The sequence below is a fragment of the Dipodomys merriami genome, unplaced genomic scaffold, assembly GCF_024711535.1.
Source record: "Dipodomys merriami isolate MVZ:Mamm:240054 unplaced genomic scaffold, mDipMer1.0.p SCAF_17, whole genome shotgun sequence".
Lineage (NCBI taxonomy): Eukaryota > Metazoa > Chordata > Mammalia > Rodentia > Heteromyidae > Dipodomys > Dipodomys merriami.
In genome coordinates, this window is record NW_027203048.1 from 22,301,026 (window position 1) to 22,318,779 (window position 17,754).

The 17,754-nt window shown below is 38.2% G+C and overlaps 1 protein-coding gene across 4 annotated transcripts in view; it reads right to left on the reverse strand.

Annotated features, from left to right (window-relative positions):
- Thada (THADA armadillo repeat containing) overlaps window positions 1–17,754 on the reverse strand; it is a 351,130-nt gene that overhangs the window by 138,668 nt on the left and 194,708 nt on the right. For all 4 annotated transcript variants that reach the window (XM_070025487.1, XM_070025484.1, XM_070025486.1 and 1 more), the window contains one exon: window positions 7,767–7,935. In XM_070025487.1, coding sequence (XP_069881588.1) covers window positions 7,767–7,935 — 169 coding nt within the window. The remainder of the gene's footprint in view (window positions 1–7,766; window positions 7,936–17,754) is intronic.

Consider the following 17,754-nt stretch of genomic DNA (forward strand, 5'->3'; position numbering starts at 1 on the left):
GATATATAGATATTTGGGGCTGGGAAGGTGGCTCAGTGGTAGAGCTCTTGCCTTGCATGCTCAAGGCCCTGGGTTCGATTCCTCAGCACCACATAAGCAAAAAGAAAAAAGCCGGAAGTGGCGCTGTGGCTCAAGTGGTAGAGCGCTAGCCTTGAGCTGAAGAGCTGAGGGACAGTGCCCAAGCCCAGAGTTCAGGCCCCACGACCGGACCCAAAAAAAAAAAAAAAAAAAAAAGATATATAGATATTTTTTCTTTTCACCATTGGTTCTCCGTATTCTAATTTGGAATAGTAACAAACACCTGGGAACACAAGTGATCATCATCTAAGTTCCACATACCCTTAACTGGTACCCTGTGAAAACACAGGGCTCAGAAGAGCATCATAAGACAACAGCAGGACACTGACAAACAATCACTGTGTATGACGGTCTAGCTTCTATAACCTGGCAGCCAAAAGCTATCTCCAAAACCCAGAGACAGCTCCCTAAGTAACATAAACCAAATAAAAGCTTTTGGATATTTATAAGGAAGGGATTAATTCATCTTCAAAAGTAGCATTTTAATTAAAAGTGACTTTTCTGGGCTTATATCCAGAAAGGAATATATTGACTAAAGGTAAGATTTAACAAAGTTTAGTTCTTTAATTTTTTTAGGAGCCTACTACTTCCTAATACTTTTCACGGCAAGGTCCACAGAAAATAATCTTTCTTTGGCACTCTGGGAAAAAGGGATGCTGCTGTTCCCAGGTGCAGATGAAGACTACCTGGAGTCTCCAGCCCTCTAGCCATACTCAGGCTCCCTAAGAGTTTAAGGAATTAATAAATACCTTGGCACATCTATAGTCATGCCACTGGAGAAGATTTACTCTAGCCTTTCTTGGACTGGGAACTTTTCTAGCAACTTAAGTTTTTTGTTTTTCTTTTATACTAATATAAGTTCTTAAAAAGGAGAAGTGAAGCTAACCCTTTTGGATCTAAAAAACTGAGGCATGACAAGAGTGAGCATTTTCATTAAAGTATGACTCATTCTAGACAAAAGCACTCTGACAAGCAATCCATTTATAACTTACAACATCAGTATAATTTCATGCTTTTGTTCTGATTTTCCATTCTGAAATGGTATTTCCTGGGCACAAAATAAACAACAAATAACAGTGGACATAGGCCAACATCCACCAAATTAATATTCCATTTCTGGACAAATTGAACATTCTTGTCTTTCAATAAATTGTACTGGTATGGAAAAGTTATTAAAATTGTGATTACTTTCTAAAGATATGAGTGATTCTTTTAAATTATGTTTAATTTGAAATACTGGTAACAATAATAGTAAATTAAATCTTTTTTATAGCATGTATTTGTTTATAAAAACTCCAGTAGAGTATATCCAGAAAGCTGTCTGTCACTGGCTCAGTCTGAAGTATGGATAGTTTAATCCCTGCTTTTAGATCAATGATTGCTTCACACAACTAGTTGGCTAAATTAATCTATCTTTACATCTTTTGAGGTTTCTGCTTTTCTTTCCACAAAAGTAATTCCAGGATACCATCTATTTTGGTTTTTATACTATCTTTGCCAGCTCAGCTCTATTGGTTCCATCTGCATGGAGATGCAGACAAAAAGCAGAAATGAGAGACCCAGAAACACAACAAATCAATGAAAGGTTGGACAAATGGGATTGCATGAAGTTGCAGAGCTTCTGCATGGCAAAAGACATAGCTAGCAAGATCAATAGAAAGCCTATGGATTGGGAGATCTTCACTAGCCATACAACGGACAGGGTTCTCATATCTAAAATATACCTGAAGCTCAAAAAATTAAATCCCCCAACAACAAATTCTCAAAGAAACAACTACCCAATAAATACATGGGCTAAAGACTTAAATAGAAACTTCTCTGAAGAGGAAAGAAGGATGGCCAATAGACACATGAAGAAATGCTCAGCCTCTCTAGCCATAAAAGAAATGCAAATCAAAACAACATTGAGATACCATCTCACCCCAGTTAGAATGGCTATAATCAAGAAATCTAATAAGAACAGATGCTGGAGGGGATGTGGACAGAAGGGAACTCTACTGCATTGTTGGTAGAAGTGTAAACTTGTTCAACCACTCTGGAAAGAAGTATGGCGGTTCTTCAAAAGATAAACACAAAGTTCTCCTATGACTCAGCAATCCCACTTCTGGGCATTTACCCAAATGGTCACAAGACCATCTAAAGCACAACTATGTTTATTGCAGCATTATTTATCATAGTAGATGAATGGATCAAGAAATTGTGGTATATATACATAATGGAATTCTATGCCTCCATCAGAAAGAATGACATGGCCCCATTTGTTAGGAAATGGAAAGACTTGGAAAAATTATATTAAGTGAAGTAGGCCAGGTGCAAAGAAACATAGTTCCCATGGTTTCCCTTATTTGCAATAACTTTTATATCTGAGACAAGCAAAAAGGTCAGATCAGATGATATTAAGCGAAATGGGGCTGGGAAGGTGGCTCAGTGGTAGAGTCCTTGCCTTGTATGCATGAGGCCCTGGGTTCGATTCCTCAGCACCACATAAGCAGAAAAAGCTGGAAGTGGTGCTGTGGCTCAAGTGGTAGAGCACTAGCCTTGAGCTGAAGAGCTGAGGGACAGTGCCCAGGCCCAGAGTTCAGGACCATGACTGGCCAGAAAAAAAAAAAAAAAAAGATGATATTAAGCGAAATGAACCCCAAGATAAGGACACAAGTGGTTTTTTCCTTTCTTGCTATTGTTTGTAACGTATTTATAAAGTACCACGTGATTTTTTGTTGCTTTGTATATCCCTCCCCCACGGTATAACCTGTTTTCATTGTATTTGATGTTGGTATAATTTGGGGAGTGGAAGGGAAAAACAAATTGTTTGTACAAGTGAACCCATTACAACAATGAGATGTACAAGATGCTAGGTTGAAAAACAAACTTTACAATTTAGGCTAGGGGACGGGGGAGTGTAGTTGTGGAGGTGGGAGGGAAGGGATGGTAGGGGAAAAACAAAGGAGGAGGCAACAATGCTTGATAAGAAATGTATTCATTACCTTGCTCATGTAACTGTAAACCCTCTGTACAGTATTTTCACAATAAAAAGCTTATTTAAAAAAAAAAAAGCAGAAATGGCCTCAGTTCCAGTCTCCCTTTTATTTCTGAAGTCCTGACTGAGACTGCTTATCTTTCACCTCCTCTTCATTTCTGCTACTCATAGGTTCCCTGGTCACAGAGCACTCACTTGACTTAACTTAGAGCTTCCACACTGGGAGGTAAGAGCCTTAAAGGCAAACTCCTGTGTTGCAAACTCCTGTGTTTCAATAATAGGTAGGACAAGGTAAGCATTCCATGTCTGCTGAATTAAATTCATTCTTCACACCACTTTGTCTTGGTCCCATCAGCTTCCAGATCCAAGACTCCTTAATTCCTTGACTGCCCAAATTTAAGAGTTTTTTCAAGTCCTTGAGTATGATAGAAGGTGTGGCTACTGTGGACTTGGCTACTGGCTGTGTCCCATAGGAGGATCCTGTATTTATTTATAAGTCTTAAATGGAAGCCCAAAGAGAAAGATGACCAAGATATAAGTAAAGGAAGAAAAGAAGGTACAGTATGTCTTTTCCAAGCTGTAGCATTCCTGGGTTTTAGGGACTTCCTCTATCTCTGTAACAGTGATGGACTTAAGGAAACCTATCAAGCAGTAAGGGATAAAACCACAGCAGAGACAGATATCTTCGTTTAATTTCTCTAGTCATAAAATGTATTGTCATCAACTATCAGAGATATATTCCAAAGAGAAAATGAACATAGGCTTTAGAGTTTACTATCTTATCTTTATCACTAATGACCTTTGTGATTTTATGTAAGTCATTCTCAAACCTTCACCTCAATTTCTTCATTAAAGAGAGGGAGAGAGGCTGGGGCACACACTGAAGATATGATATTCATCTTACTGCCCTGCAGGGTTACTAAGAGTATGAATGAAATTATATATACAATCCACATGGAATGCACAAGTACCCAAAATGTTAATTTTACTTCTCTTAGAGAAAAATTTCAAAATATGTGGGCCTAGGCCATCTGAAGTCCATCCCTGGCTACTATTTCACATCAGTCAAGTAGACAACATTGCTGCTCAGCTTCACAGCCAGAAATGTGGAATATGTTTGATTTAGAATTCCCTAAATGCAGAACTTAAACATCTAAATTTGGATAGGGGGAGATAAAAATATTTAACATGGTTTATTAATAAAATCTGAGAAAATGTAATACCAGCATTAGAAGAAAAGTAGAGATTATATTTCTGCAAAGGGATATGTGCCATTGTGGTACTCCAAATAATCATTCACTTACAACAACCTAAATGACCTTAACTATGTACTCTGATTTACTGGCATAAAAGAACTTCACTTCAGAAAGAGCAAGGATAACTTTTTAAATGCTTACACCATCAGAAAAAAATAACCCCAAGGGATAAGAAGTGAATCGACTCTATATCCAACAGTATACAAAAGTCTTTTTGAAACACCTGAATGTTAGTTCAATATACAACAATCCGAATACCTTTTTCCTTGTAACTTAAGTCAAACTCTTCCTCAATAAATGAGAACTTTTTAAATTCCAATATGATCTCTTGGGCATAAGTAACCTAATAATAATATTAAGTCCCCAACATGAAGAATTTTGGCAGTAAAAATAGATAGTTAATTTTACTTAAAAGACAGTGCAGTCTTGCTAGGGTTGTTTCCAAATGAGGTAATTTCCATGGCTCTTACCTAACCTTTATTGAGACTTAATGCCATTTATTCCTGGTGTCTAAGAACTTGCTGCATAATTTACCTTTTCTGATATGTACTATTTCCATACACTTCAACATTGCAATTATGAACCTCTTGTTTTGCAAATGATTAAGAAATGAATCACACAAGTTCATTCATATCTTGCATGTCCTATAATTTGAGTCTTTATGCTAGGGTCTAAGAAAATTCAAAGATCAGCACATTTCTTATTTTCAAGGTATACTATAGAAATATTCTGCAGTTTGATATATTTATGTAAACATTTTTAAAGAAGTCAAAATGTATAATTCAAGAAAATGTTCTGTGAAAGAATTTGTTTTCTGATTATAAAATGATTTCCTGCTCTTGAAAATAATAACAACTTTCTATTGACTTAGCTGGTCCTGAAGGTTCCATGGGGATTATAATTTCTTTCAATCCCTAACATCTCTTTTCCAGGTGCATGTCTGCTGATTTCAAAGGTAGCTTTATGTGGAGCAAGAACTCACAAACTGTAGTTTCCAACTCAACTTAGACTTGCTCCACGAAGAGCCACAGAGTGAAACATGGCTATTTATTATAACATAGAGGTGCCACCTAAATGGGCAGACACAGAAATACTTTTCACATGCCTTTTACTTCCTTTGTTCAATCAATAGAAACAGTTGTAAGACTGAAAGCATGTTTGACAAACAGGAGCACAATAACTAGCACCCACACTTTTTCTTTTTAAAACAAGCCCTTCATCTCCCTAGCATTTAGGAACAAGAGCAACATAACCTCAGGGTGAGAAGGTTTTTTATCTTTCCACAGAGTTTCACATTATAGCAACAAAGTAAATTTGAGACTATCAAAGGCAGCCCAGAGAAGCACAGCTACACTACTAATAGTGTGAGGAAAAGTAGGGGAAGTCCACTTGTACAACTGGTGAAAATGTTCAGAACAACTCCAACCATACTACTCTGCCAAATCCAGCCCAGAATGTCCCTTCAGTTGATCCCTCTGACAATCCAGGCATTCCTTCTAACTCAGCTACATGCACACTTTGAAAAATCGGTTCTGCTTTCCTTATGGTCATTGGCCCCTTTCTGTTAAAGCAGCTAGTGACAGACACAGAGATCTAACTTGTTTGAAGAAACGATGACCTCTGACCCTTTGCAGCCCTCTCCAGCCAAGATATTAACCTCTATCCCATTTCATCACAGATATATTGAGGCCCCAAAGAAGAGGAATGCCTAAGAGGTCCTTGTAAGAAACCACAAAAGACTTGTATTACAAATAACAGAGCAGATAGGATCAAGAATCTAGGTTGAGGGGAAGGGCAGTCTTTTTAGGAAGTCTACGATATCAACCTCCTTTCAAAATTATGCGAACACGTTAGCTGCCTCTTTTACTTTTATTCTCTTGTCATGTGCAATGGCATTAATAGAGACTTCAAGATTTGTGAGGGTATCTTCATTAATGATGAATGGAGTATATGCTTATAGATTCTTGTGTTTTACTATTTCTTTCATTTTATTTCCTAATTAAATATTGAGAGGCAAAACTTCTTTGAAACCCTCAATAACTAAGTATGTAAAGAAGTCCTGGAACCAATTAAAAACTACCAATCTAGAATTTGAGTCTGATCTGAACTGGTAGTTCCCAGATGAGGTGATTTTTTTTTTTTAATCCACCCAGAGCCTTTCTCTATGGCACTTTGTCTGTCTGGGGGACTGCTTCCCTCCATTCACCTGACTATCTCCTTTTAGTCTCTGCTTAGACATGACTTTCTCTATGATCCATTCCCTGACTTCCCAGCCACCTAGTCACATAACACTGCCCACACTGCATTGAGATTGCCTAATTTACTTCCAGACAAGGACTGACCCGGTCACTGCTCGGTCTGAAACACAGTAACACATAGTAAGCATTCAATAAATACTTGTTGAATATATAAAACAACCAAGGAAATGAAGCAAGAAAGATATTATATTCTCACCTATAGATAATACTAAAAATATTAGTTACTACAAGTATTAGTTTCCATTGTAGTTCAGGCTCATTAAAATTATGATAATAATATCTGTATTTTTCTTACTAAACACTTTATATACACTGACTAATCCATTCTTCACAAATCCTTATGAAGTATATGTTACTACTGCCCTAGTTTCATAAATGAAGACACAGATGTGCCTTCAGGTGGTACAGGTTAAAGATTGGATTCAGACTCAGGTACCTGCTCAGACTCCCATGGAACTATACACAGCCTTCACATCAGCAGTACAGACCTCAGTGTAGACATACATATTCTGATAATATGTACTTGGATATCAAGACCAATTCTAAAAAAACTGCTGCTCATGAACCAGGAACATGACCTGGTATTTAAATCCCACATACAACACCACTTCATGTGAGGGGTCACAACACAATGTAAACAAGACCTTTCCAACATTACCTGTCCCCAAGTTAAAAGTCCATTTCTCATTTATTTTGTTGTATTTAGATCTTTCCTAGAACAAATATAAAATTCGTATATCTATTCAAAATAAAAAGTATTTTCTATAGCACAGAGGAAACAGGAAAGAAAGGTTTTGACATTTCCATGTTCTTTCCCTCATGTGTGTGACTTTCCCAATGCTTCTTGGGCTAACTTTTCTTTCAAGGAATGCTCACAGCTTCAGAGTGAACAAGGAGTGGCCTGGAATGTTCTGCAGGTCCTTGATAGGAAAATAATGTTGTAGGAAAAAAAAAAAAAAAAAAAGAGGGTTTAATGCAAAAGGACAATCTTCCAGAATCACAATGGAACGCTGAATTCAAGTTTGGGATGAAAAAGAATGTACCTGCAAGATATGTGATCTTTCTAAAAAAAGTAAGTTCTACAGATAAAGTTACAAGCCTATGTGTCAAATCTTCACCTGCTAACAGTTCATGCGAAACCAACATTCAGCTGTTTAGCGGTGTTTGATAGACATCACACACAAAAACATTACTCACCTGGAGAAGTGTCCCATGAATATGGTTTTGATAGAGACGCTGGTCAGTGTTGTTGGGGAGTGTGGCCAGCAGGGTTCGGATGGTATTAGGAATTTGGTCTCTCATAACAAATGGAACCAAGGCACGAGCTGCCATTTCACGGGAACGATAGATAGATGAGTGACCACACCTGGAAAGAAATAGAAACACAAGACCAACTCAGTGCTCCTCTTCACATCTGCACCACTGTATATGCAAATTTTCAGCTAGAACAGCCAGAGAGGGGCTGGTAGGAGCTGTTCCTGATGCCAGCTGATGTCTTATTTCGTATTTGCATTAATTTTACAGATGACTTTGCTTTAGTCAAAAATATAATTAGCAACTATACTTTTTGTGTTCATTGCTTGGAAGATGGCTCAGTGGTAGAGTGCTTGCCTTGTATGCATGAGGCCCCGGGTTCTATTCCTCAGCACCATATAAGCACCATATACCACCTGTGGCTCAAGTGGTAGAACACTAGCCTTGAGCTGAAGAAACTGAGGGACAGAGCCTAGGCCCAGAGTTCAGGCTCCACAACCAACCAAAAAAAAAGAAATGTGAACTAACTTTTTGTGTTCACTTTTTGGGAAGGTCTTACTATATAATCTGTGGTGGCCTTGAATTTACAATCTACCTGCCTCCTGAGTACTAGAATTACAGCCAAACATCATCACACCTGGCCACATATATAATTCAATCACATGGGATTAAACACAGGCAGGTTTTGGTAAAAAGACAGGCAGTAGTAAAAAAAAAAAAAAAGGCTTACTCTCAACAATAAATATTCACTGGGAAAATGATGAGCAAAATCACTGTAAGTGGCATGAAAATATAGTCACCATCTGTTGTCTTTGAAGTACCCATCTTGTTGTTGACAAGATAAGAAGTACATTTGGAAGACCAAAGTACAAAGCAGTATGGGGAAAATTAGCTTTATCTTAAATGCTAATGGAGAAAGGATGGGAATCAGAAAAGAATGTTCAAGTAAGCAAGAATTCAAGTACTCAAGAGACAGTGGTATTAAGCAAGGGTAGCAATGCCCAAGGTACAGGTAGATGTGTCTGGCTGAAGAGAAAGTTGATAAATAACAATGGCTGTTAAGGCTAAGAAATGTTCAGGCCACACAAACAGCAGGCTACATGTGCTGAATTTATTGTTGGAGAATAAGAAATATGCCTCAAGCCACCAAACCCTTGCCAAATCCTTGGGGGCTGACTCACATACAAAGAGATGGAATTAAAAGCTAGTTCTTAAATAAGGAGAAGTCATGGGCAAGTGGTATTTTGAGATTCTACAAAGGTCACTGGAGAGGCAGGGAAGCCAAAGGCCCTTGACTCTGTAAACACTTAGAACTTGAGAAGCCACAAGCATTTTGCTGAAATTGTTGAGAGCCTTCCCAGATACAGGACTGATTGAGAGGGAAGTACAAAGTTTTAAGTCCTAGATAAAAATAAATTCCTAACTAGAACTCTCTAGGCTTCATGATCTTTTATCCACTTAGAAGAGAAAGAAATGTTTAGGTGCTAAGATAAATGAAAGGGAGATCAGAAGACACAGACTTTACAGTGTAAAGTGTTGGCCTTTCCACTTTTTTCAGAATTAACTAGTGTTCTAATAAGGTATTACTGACTGGTAAGGTCTGGTCAACTAGGGCCATGACCATGTAGGTTTGGCATAAAAAGGGACAGAGCCCTATGAAAGTTTCTAAAACCTCAGAGGTGCCACCATTTATCTTAAAGTAACAAAAAGAATACAGATATATTTCTGTACAAAAGGAATGAATTAATCAGAATTTCATCATGGGAGATATGAGGAGGAAGAAGAGGCAGAGGAGGGACTGAGGAGATGGATACCAAGTAAGTGAAAACACTGTTATTTCACCCCTCAAAAAGGCAGGGCCAGCAGGCAGGCAGTCCCATCAGCTTCAGGATCAAGAGCTCATCACACATCATACTGGGAAAGACACTAAGAGCTCAGGAATTATAGGTAGCTAGACTTCCTGCTGCTCCTTGACTAGGTTTTGACAATTCACCCATCTTCTCATTTATTTTTCTTTAAAATGATTAAATGTTTAACCTGTAATTGGCAAACACAGTAAAATGTCTGATTTAGCCTATCAGGGGGAAAAACTTCATTCAATGACAAAGAATAGAAAAGACTGTGAAAATGCTTTGAGATTTAATTAGTAAATGACCTCACCCAGCATAGTAGTTATTTGTAGGAAGCTTTTCAGGCTGGCTCCCACCCAGCAACACATACAATCTGTATTATAGTATGTTTTATGTTAGGAAAGGATTCTTGTATATAAATTTCCCTTCAAATACAAATAACTCTTACATGGTTACAGATGTTTAGTTTCCAATTAGCAGTAACCCTACACTAAAGAATGTCCCGCCTTTTGCTCCTGACCTTTTGCAAATGATGATTTCCCTAAGGAACCTTGCATCCATAAAGAAGAGAGAATGGAAAGTGGGAAGAATGCCAGAATGTTCTGCTTTAAATACTCTGTTTTAGGGAACTTACTAAACCCATATAGTCAGGTTAAAAAGCAAAAGTAAATTTCCTCTCAAAAAGTAATACAATTGCCAAAGAAAAAAAGAAGCCAATTTGTAAAGAAATATTTAATTAAATAACATTCATTAGAAAGTAATGATTAAATGTATTTTTAACATTATTTTCTAGCACAAATTGTTTAATTGAAAGGGTAGACTTTATAAATATAAACACTATTTGTATATATATGTAAACACTTAAAAATCCACATTTCTGACAGCTATTAGAAGGGGGTATGTTGAGGAAATTTTGAATATAGTGGCTATTAGGATAGAAAATTAGAACAATTGCATTTTCATTCTGCTTTGGACACTGAGATTTATATTGTAACCTGTTTTGAATGAGGGGGGAGATGGAAGAATAGAAGAAATGTAGGGGAAAGGAAAGGGAAAGAGGAAAGAAGGAAGGGAAGGGAGAAGGGAAAGGAAGGAAAGGGAGAGGGGAGGGAGAAGTGAGGGAGAAGTGGGGGAGGGGAGGAAGAAAGGGAGGGGTGGAGGAAGGAGGGAAGAGGAGGAGGGAGGGAGGGAGAGGAAAACTATTAGGGCTGAGGAACTTGGCTCACGTAATAAGAGTACCTGACTTCTAAGCCTGAGGTCTTAAGTTCAAACCCTAATACTAACCCCTGTTCCCAACAAAAAGAAAGAACAGAATGAAAAAGAGTTCAGTGGAAATAACACACACCCAGCACTCTGAAGTGCTCTCTGTAAGAATACTCCAAGAAAGGAATTTGGAATTACAAAGCTGTTACATTGTACTGTGCTTGTGTCTAGTGTAGTTACCAGCAGATTCTGAACTGCAGTCCTTTAAGGGGACCTAATGAGAGAATTAAGACCATGAAGTAAATCCCCCCCCCCCCCATGGGGCTTGAACTCGGGGCCTGGGCACTGTCTCTAAGCTTCCTTGGCTCAAGGCTAGTGCTCTACCACTTGAACCACAGTGCTACTTCAGGCTTTTTTCTGTTTACTGAGGAATCCAACCTGGGGCTTCAGGCATGCTAGGCAAGCACTCTACCACTGAACCACATTTCCAGTCCCCACAAAGTAATCTTCACTGAGATAAGACAATGAATTGATAATAAACTTGCTCTTATGTAGAAGTATGTGAAAAACCTCTAAATGGGCTAACTGAATTTTTGTATTTATTAACATTTTTAGAAACAATAGTTCATGAAAACATAATGGAAACTAATATAAACTTTGGACTTTCTCACAAGAGATTTATGAATGTACACATACAATTTCCCATACAATTTCAGGCTTATGGCACACATCCAAATCCTTGAGGCTACTTCCCAGTTAGGAATTCTCTATGCTCCTTTACACACATTGGATGATCTGACAGTGTGTCAGTCAAGTGTGTACACTTCATATGATGCCGCAATGGAAAATTACGACATCATTCATGCCACCAGCTTACAGGGTTTTGTTTACTTTGGTTTTTGTGCCAATCCTGGGGCTTGAACTCAGGGCACTGGCACTGTCCCTGAGCTTTAATGCTCAACGATAGTGATCTACCACTTGAGCCACAGATCCACTTCTAGATTTTTAGTGGTTAACTGGAAGTATGAGTCTTGGGGACTTTCCTGCCCAGGATATGGCTCTGAACTTGATCTTTATATCTCAAACTCCCAAGGTGTGGTAGCCCACCTTCGAGGGTTTTTTTTGTACTGTTCATGGGTACCTATGGGGTAAAACTACAAAGGGAAATGGTTAAAAGAGCTGGAATGGGTTTCTGGAGGAGAAAGACTATCGGACTGTCATTTCAGGAACTCAGAGAGCTCAGAATGCCACTTGGCCGACGCCATTCAGCCTTTACCCTTCTTCACAAATGGTGCTTCTAGATCTTCACCTCCTATATTTATTCTCAAAATCTATTTTCCTGAGAGTTTTCAAAGGTTAAGTGGCTAGGTAGCACCAAAACTTTCTGTGCTCATCCCAAACTGTAGGGACACTGAGAACCCAGCACAAGTACATACTGGGTTAGGTGCCACAGCATCAGAGAGAAAAGTTACTGACTAGGCCAGAAGAAATCTACAGCCAATTGAGGAAAACAAACAAAAAATCAGCCAACAATTCTCAGGGCCATGATGGGTTAGAATGGACACCCAGAGAAGGGAGGTCTGAGAGATCATTCCAGCATTGGCTAAGTGGGGTCAAGGCAGAGAATGCCTGGATTTGGCAAGAAAAAGGTACTTCCTCAGTCCTGTATATGAACCTAATTGCCCTTCAGTGTACCCAGGCCAAAGGAAGTGGGGTTGATTAAATGACTATTTCATGCTGAGATTGGTCATGTGCTTTAGACATTTACTTCATTAATCTTCAAGGTCAGTATCATTCTCACAAAGTGAGGAAATTGAGGTTTCCTAACATACCTTGGGATGTACAACTACCAAGTGGCAAATCTTACATTCTAATTAGTGTATGTTCACTTGCAAAATTTAGTGTAAGATTTTACAGTGTAGTTGACACAAAATTTCCAGAGATTTGGAAAAGACCAATGTTTCTCAAGAAACCTGTTCAACCTGATCACACTGACACAAGGAATAACTTACAGAATCAACCAGATTCTTGTTAACCAGACACTGTTTAAAAACTTTGTGGGCTAGGATATAGTTCAGTGACAAAGTGCTTGCCTAGCAAGTACAATGTCCTGGGTTCAATACACAGTACTAAAAAAAGCAGAGATACACAAAAAACATACAAATGCAGTTAAAAACTTCATATGTGGTTCATCATTTAAATATTACAAACTAGCATCGTTGGGAGAAAACTTTTAGGTAAGATGGAAAACATTTTTACAGTGCAAGGCATCTCTTAAGACTTCCTTTTTTTAAAAAAGCTTTATTCTGTAGGTTTTGATGGTCCATTTCATCTGTAATGCCTTTGCACTTTGCAGGCCACTGCAATGACTCCTTTCACACTGAGCCCTTGGGAAACTCCTCTTCATTTGAAATCTGCTGAGGAATAAGTTCTTTTGTGAAGTCTTACTGCACTTCCTCTGGCCAGAACCAATCACTCTTTCCCAGTAAGTTAGTCCAACCACAAGATCAACTCTGTCAGTTCATTTATCTTCCCACAGCAGCTCTTGGCCACCTTGGCTAGCAGTCTGTTCAACTTACCTTGAAAGCAGACATAGGAGCTCCCTACCCCTTCATCATAGAAGACAAAAGTACAGGAATTAAGCACATGCTTTGGAATCCAAAGACCTAAGTTTAAATCTAAGTACTACCACTTACCAGTGTATAACCTTGGACAAGTCAGTAAATTCTTAAGTTTTTGCTTACTTGATAGGGCTATTGTGGGCTTAAATGAAATAATGTATGTCAATACAGTGCCTACTAGACAGGTAGCAATCAATAAGTGAGAGCTATAATTCACTGCAGCAGGTGGAATACTTTGAAAACTTACATCCTGTACCAACATGCAAACAAGTACAATCATTTTTCTCTATTGTTCTATCTTAACTCTGGCCTGGGAAACAGCCTTGCTATATCAAATAGGGCTCACAAACTCACAAATCTCTACTCTTCCTCCTCCCACCCAAATGACATTAAAGGAGAGAAACCCAGACGCCTTCTCTCCTTGGGTTTCTCTGGGCTTCAAGGCTCACTTATGTCAATATCAATTCATTCTTTAGGTAAAGGCCTCAAGTCTTTTTCCTGTTAACTCTAGTATAATATATCAAAGATTCCTTTTTCATTATTTTATGTGAGTTTCACATCTTGCTTTCAGAAAAAAACATATACATGTGGGTATTTGTATATGCCTAAAAACAGGTTAGTAACCAGTGAATTTGAAAAAAGATGGCGATTCTATGTGTTTTGTGATTTTAAATTAACCATGTTTTTATCACATATATGGCATTCCTTGAGCCCTTCTTCCACATTCTTGGGAGTTCAGTGATGGTCAAGGATGCTAGCTAGATTCCCTACTTGTCCAACACCCATTTTCATTTCATTAACCATCACCTGAATACATGAATAGACGTTCCTTTTGCCTACAATTCAAACCTCTGGTTTCTCTTCTCTTTCTCTCTTTCTCTCTTTCTTTCTCTTTCTTTCTTCCTTCCTTCCTTTAGTGTGTGTGTGTGTGTGTGTGTGTGTGTGTGTGTGTGTGTTTTATTGTTTTGGTCAGTTGTGGGGCTTGGATTCAGTACCTGCACACTATCCCTGCACTCTTTTGTTCAAGGCTAGTACTCCTCCACTTTAAGCTCCACTTTCAGTTTTTTGGTGGTTAACTGGAGATAAGAGTCTCACAGACTTTCCTCCCCGGGCTGGCTATGAACCAAGATCCTTAGATTTCAGTATCCTGAGCTAGGATTACAGGCATGAGCCACCAGCGCTCAGCTTCAAACTTCTAGCTCATACTGTACCTAGTACATCAATTTCTTTATTCAAATAAATTTCTTGGAAGAATAATGGCTTTAGGGTTTTTCTTTCTTTTGTCAGTCATAGGGCTTTAACTCAAGGCCTGTGCACTTATCCCTGAGATTTTCTGCTCAAGGCTCTACTACTGGTTTTGAACCATGATCCTCAGATCCAAGCCTCCTGAGCACCTAGGACTACAGGCATGAGCCACCAGTACCCAGCTGTCAGTAAAGTTTTTAAAGAATGATTTTTAAAACTCTCCTTTTTGGAAAAGTGAGAGGAAAATAAATAGTTAAGCAAAAGATGGTATACCAGATCTGATGGGCAGAATGTTTAAACACCTGTATCTATTAGGTAGTTCAAATGAGTTAACATTGGTGAACTCTAATCAACCTGTTAAACCCTTTAAAATATTTTTATGAAGAAATGCCAGTGGTAATGACCACTTGAAAAGTACAGCATGTGACCATCTGAAACAAGCCCAACCACTGAGTCTGGGCCTTGGAAGATGTATGCTTTTGAGGTTACCTACTCTCTGTCTTCCAGTTACCAAGGCTTTTGCCCAGGCTTAACTACCAGAGTGTCCATTCTAAATTAAAATGGCACCTACAGGGATCTGGGAATTGGCCTTCTCACTTTGCCCTGCAACACTTAGCCACATCATGAATTAAGACATGGGTCACTGAAGCAATGGTAATACCTACTTGCATTCATTCTATTCCTTTTAGTGCTAGGAAGTAAAGTGAGGAAATTTTCCAACAAGAAGAGGTCAAGGTACGCAGAATAGTAGTTCCTTTTAAAAAGCTTTGGGAACAATGTGCTTTATCCAGAATTATTAATACTTTTTAAACAAGTGAAAGGATGCATGATTTCTGAATCTTAGCTCTTATCAAAACAGCGATGAAGTCTGAAAATTCTATTTCATCTAAATCTTTCAACATTTTTTACCTAGACAAAAACAAATACAATTTGAAACTAAATTTTTGAGATTTCAACCAAATGTTTTAGACAGCTGAAAAAGAGATTTTTCTCTAGAGTACTGAAATGTCTACCTTACTTAATAATAATTCTTTCCTGACTCTGGGACATTGTGGAAAAGACTTTTTTTTTTTTTTTTTTTTGCAACATCTTAATAAAGACACTAGGAGTTTAGGGAGCAAAAGAAAAAATTATTAATTTCAAACTTTATCCAAAGTAAAATGGAGTGTTATAAAGTGAAAAATATATGAACATAAGCAGTACACATTCCCAAGCAAATGAATGTGGCTACAAGCTTGGGTTTGAAATGTTGGCAGAGCCTTCCCTACTAGTCTACCTGCCAAGACATTTCTAGACCTATCAGGATTCTCAGACTGGGATGAGCCCAGGCAGAACAGAAGCTTATGCAAGCTAGATTAGAGACATGCATATTCCTCTCAGTGACAACACCCTTCATCTTGGGTCTACACTGGCTCCACAGAGACCAACCCATTGTCAGAAAGTTGCAGATTCTTTCACAGGCTGAACATAACACCTGGCCACAGCAAGTCTTCCTCCCTTGTAGGTAGTGGATAGGTCTGAGAATCATCTGAATAGGAGGTTGGGTCTGCTTTCAGTGTGGTCACTGACCAAAGTCCAAGTTCTCAAAGTGAGTAACACACTTCAAACTCACCCACCAAACTTTAGAGTGTTCTGCACTTATACTGAGATCTTTCAGTGGGTAGTCAATTTAAGAAACTGCACAAAAGTACAAAGAAAATTTATCCTTTTCAACCCTACTATGTTTCTGTGGAGGACGGAGGAGGGTTTAGAAAGAATTATTTTTATTGCATTCCTTAATTAACTTACCTCATTAATTAAGTAATTAATATTTTAGAACTTATGATAGCTCTCTATTACTATACTAATACAAATTTATCATTCTGGTATTCAAAATATTCTAAGCCCAGCCTAAGATTGGTTGGAGAAAGAAGTCACAGGTATGCCAACTTTTCTTTATTTTTTGCTTGCTTGCTTGCTTTTGCTGGGAATCAAACCCAGACCTTGGGTATGCTAGTCTACCACTGAGCTATACCCCTAGCCCTTCTTCCAAGCTATCTTTCCTAAAATTTTAACTTAACTTTTTGGGGTGACTTCTTACTCCTAAAATAACATTAAAATCAAAGCATCATCTTGTAAGTCAAGTGACTGTTCAGCCTACAATGAAAATTTAAAAATAGTCTTTTAACTCTGAAAAATTTCATTTACTTTCCTTCTGATGGGATTCAGATGTTTATAGTAAAACCCAAGGGAAAAAATATAGGCGCATTTACTGGTTTGCTGGATGTCAGGCGATATGTTAGGTACTTTCAGATGTTTTATCCCATGTTTAGAGCTCAGGGAAACCCTTAAAATAAGTATACAGTGTTATATAAATACATGTAAGTTTTCATTCTAGATGGCCTAGTGGGAACATGTACAGAACAAGGAGTTACCAAATAAAATGTAACCACAACCAAATAAAGTTCCTTGTGCCAGTTTCCTTCTGTTTTGATCCAGGGTGTGGAATGCTTTACAAGCAATTTACCCCAGTAATTCCAATTACTGGAACTCACATTTGCAGATCTCATCCATAATGAATTGGCAGCCTAAATATGTTTCCTACTGCTCAATCTTGTGTTTACCTGAACAAAGCTTTTAAAGCTTTATAATGTGTGCCTTTAAGAAGGGCAAATTAGTCATAGGACTTTGACCCAAAGCCATCCACCAAACTGTAGACTTCGTAGCATGGGTCAATCAACAGTCTATGAAGAATCCACATCAGAATGGGGTAGGTTCCACAAAGGATGTGGCTGCTGTCCTCTCTATCATTATTGATCACCTCAGGTCTCATCAGCTAGTCATTCAAAGTATCATATGTATTTAGAGAAAGTTCAAAGTGCTTCACAGAAACAGTCTTCATCATTTTGAATGACAAAAAAAGATGTAGACAGTCATTATATTGCCAGATCTCCATGGTATTGGAAAAAAAAATATAAATGGCCATCTGCTTTAAGTGACTATTTTGATGAAGTAAAACCTACTAGAAGAAAA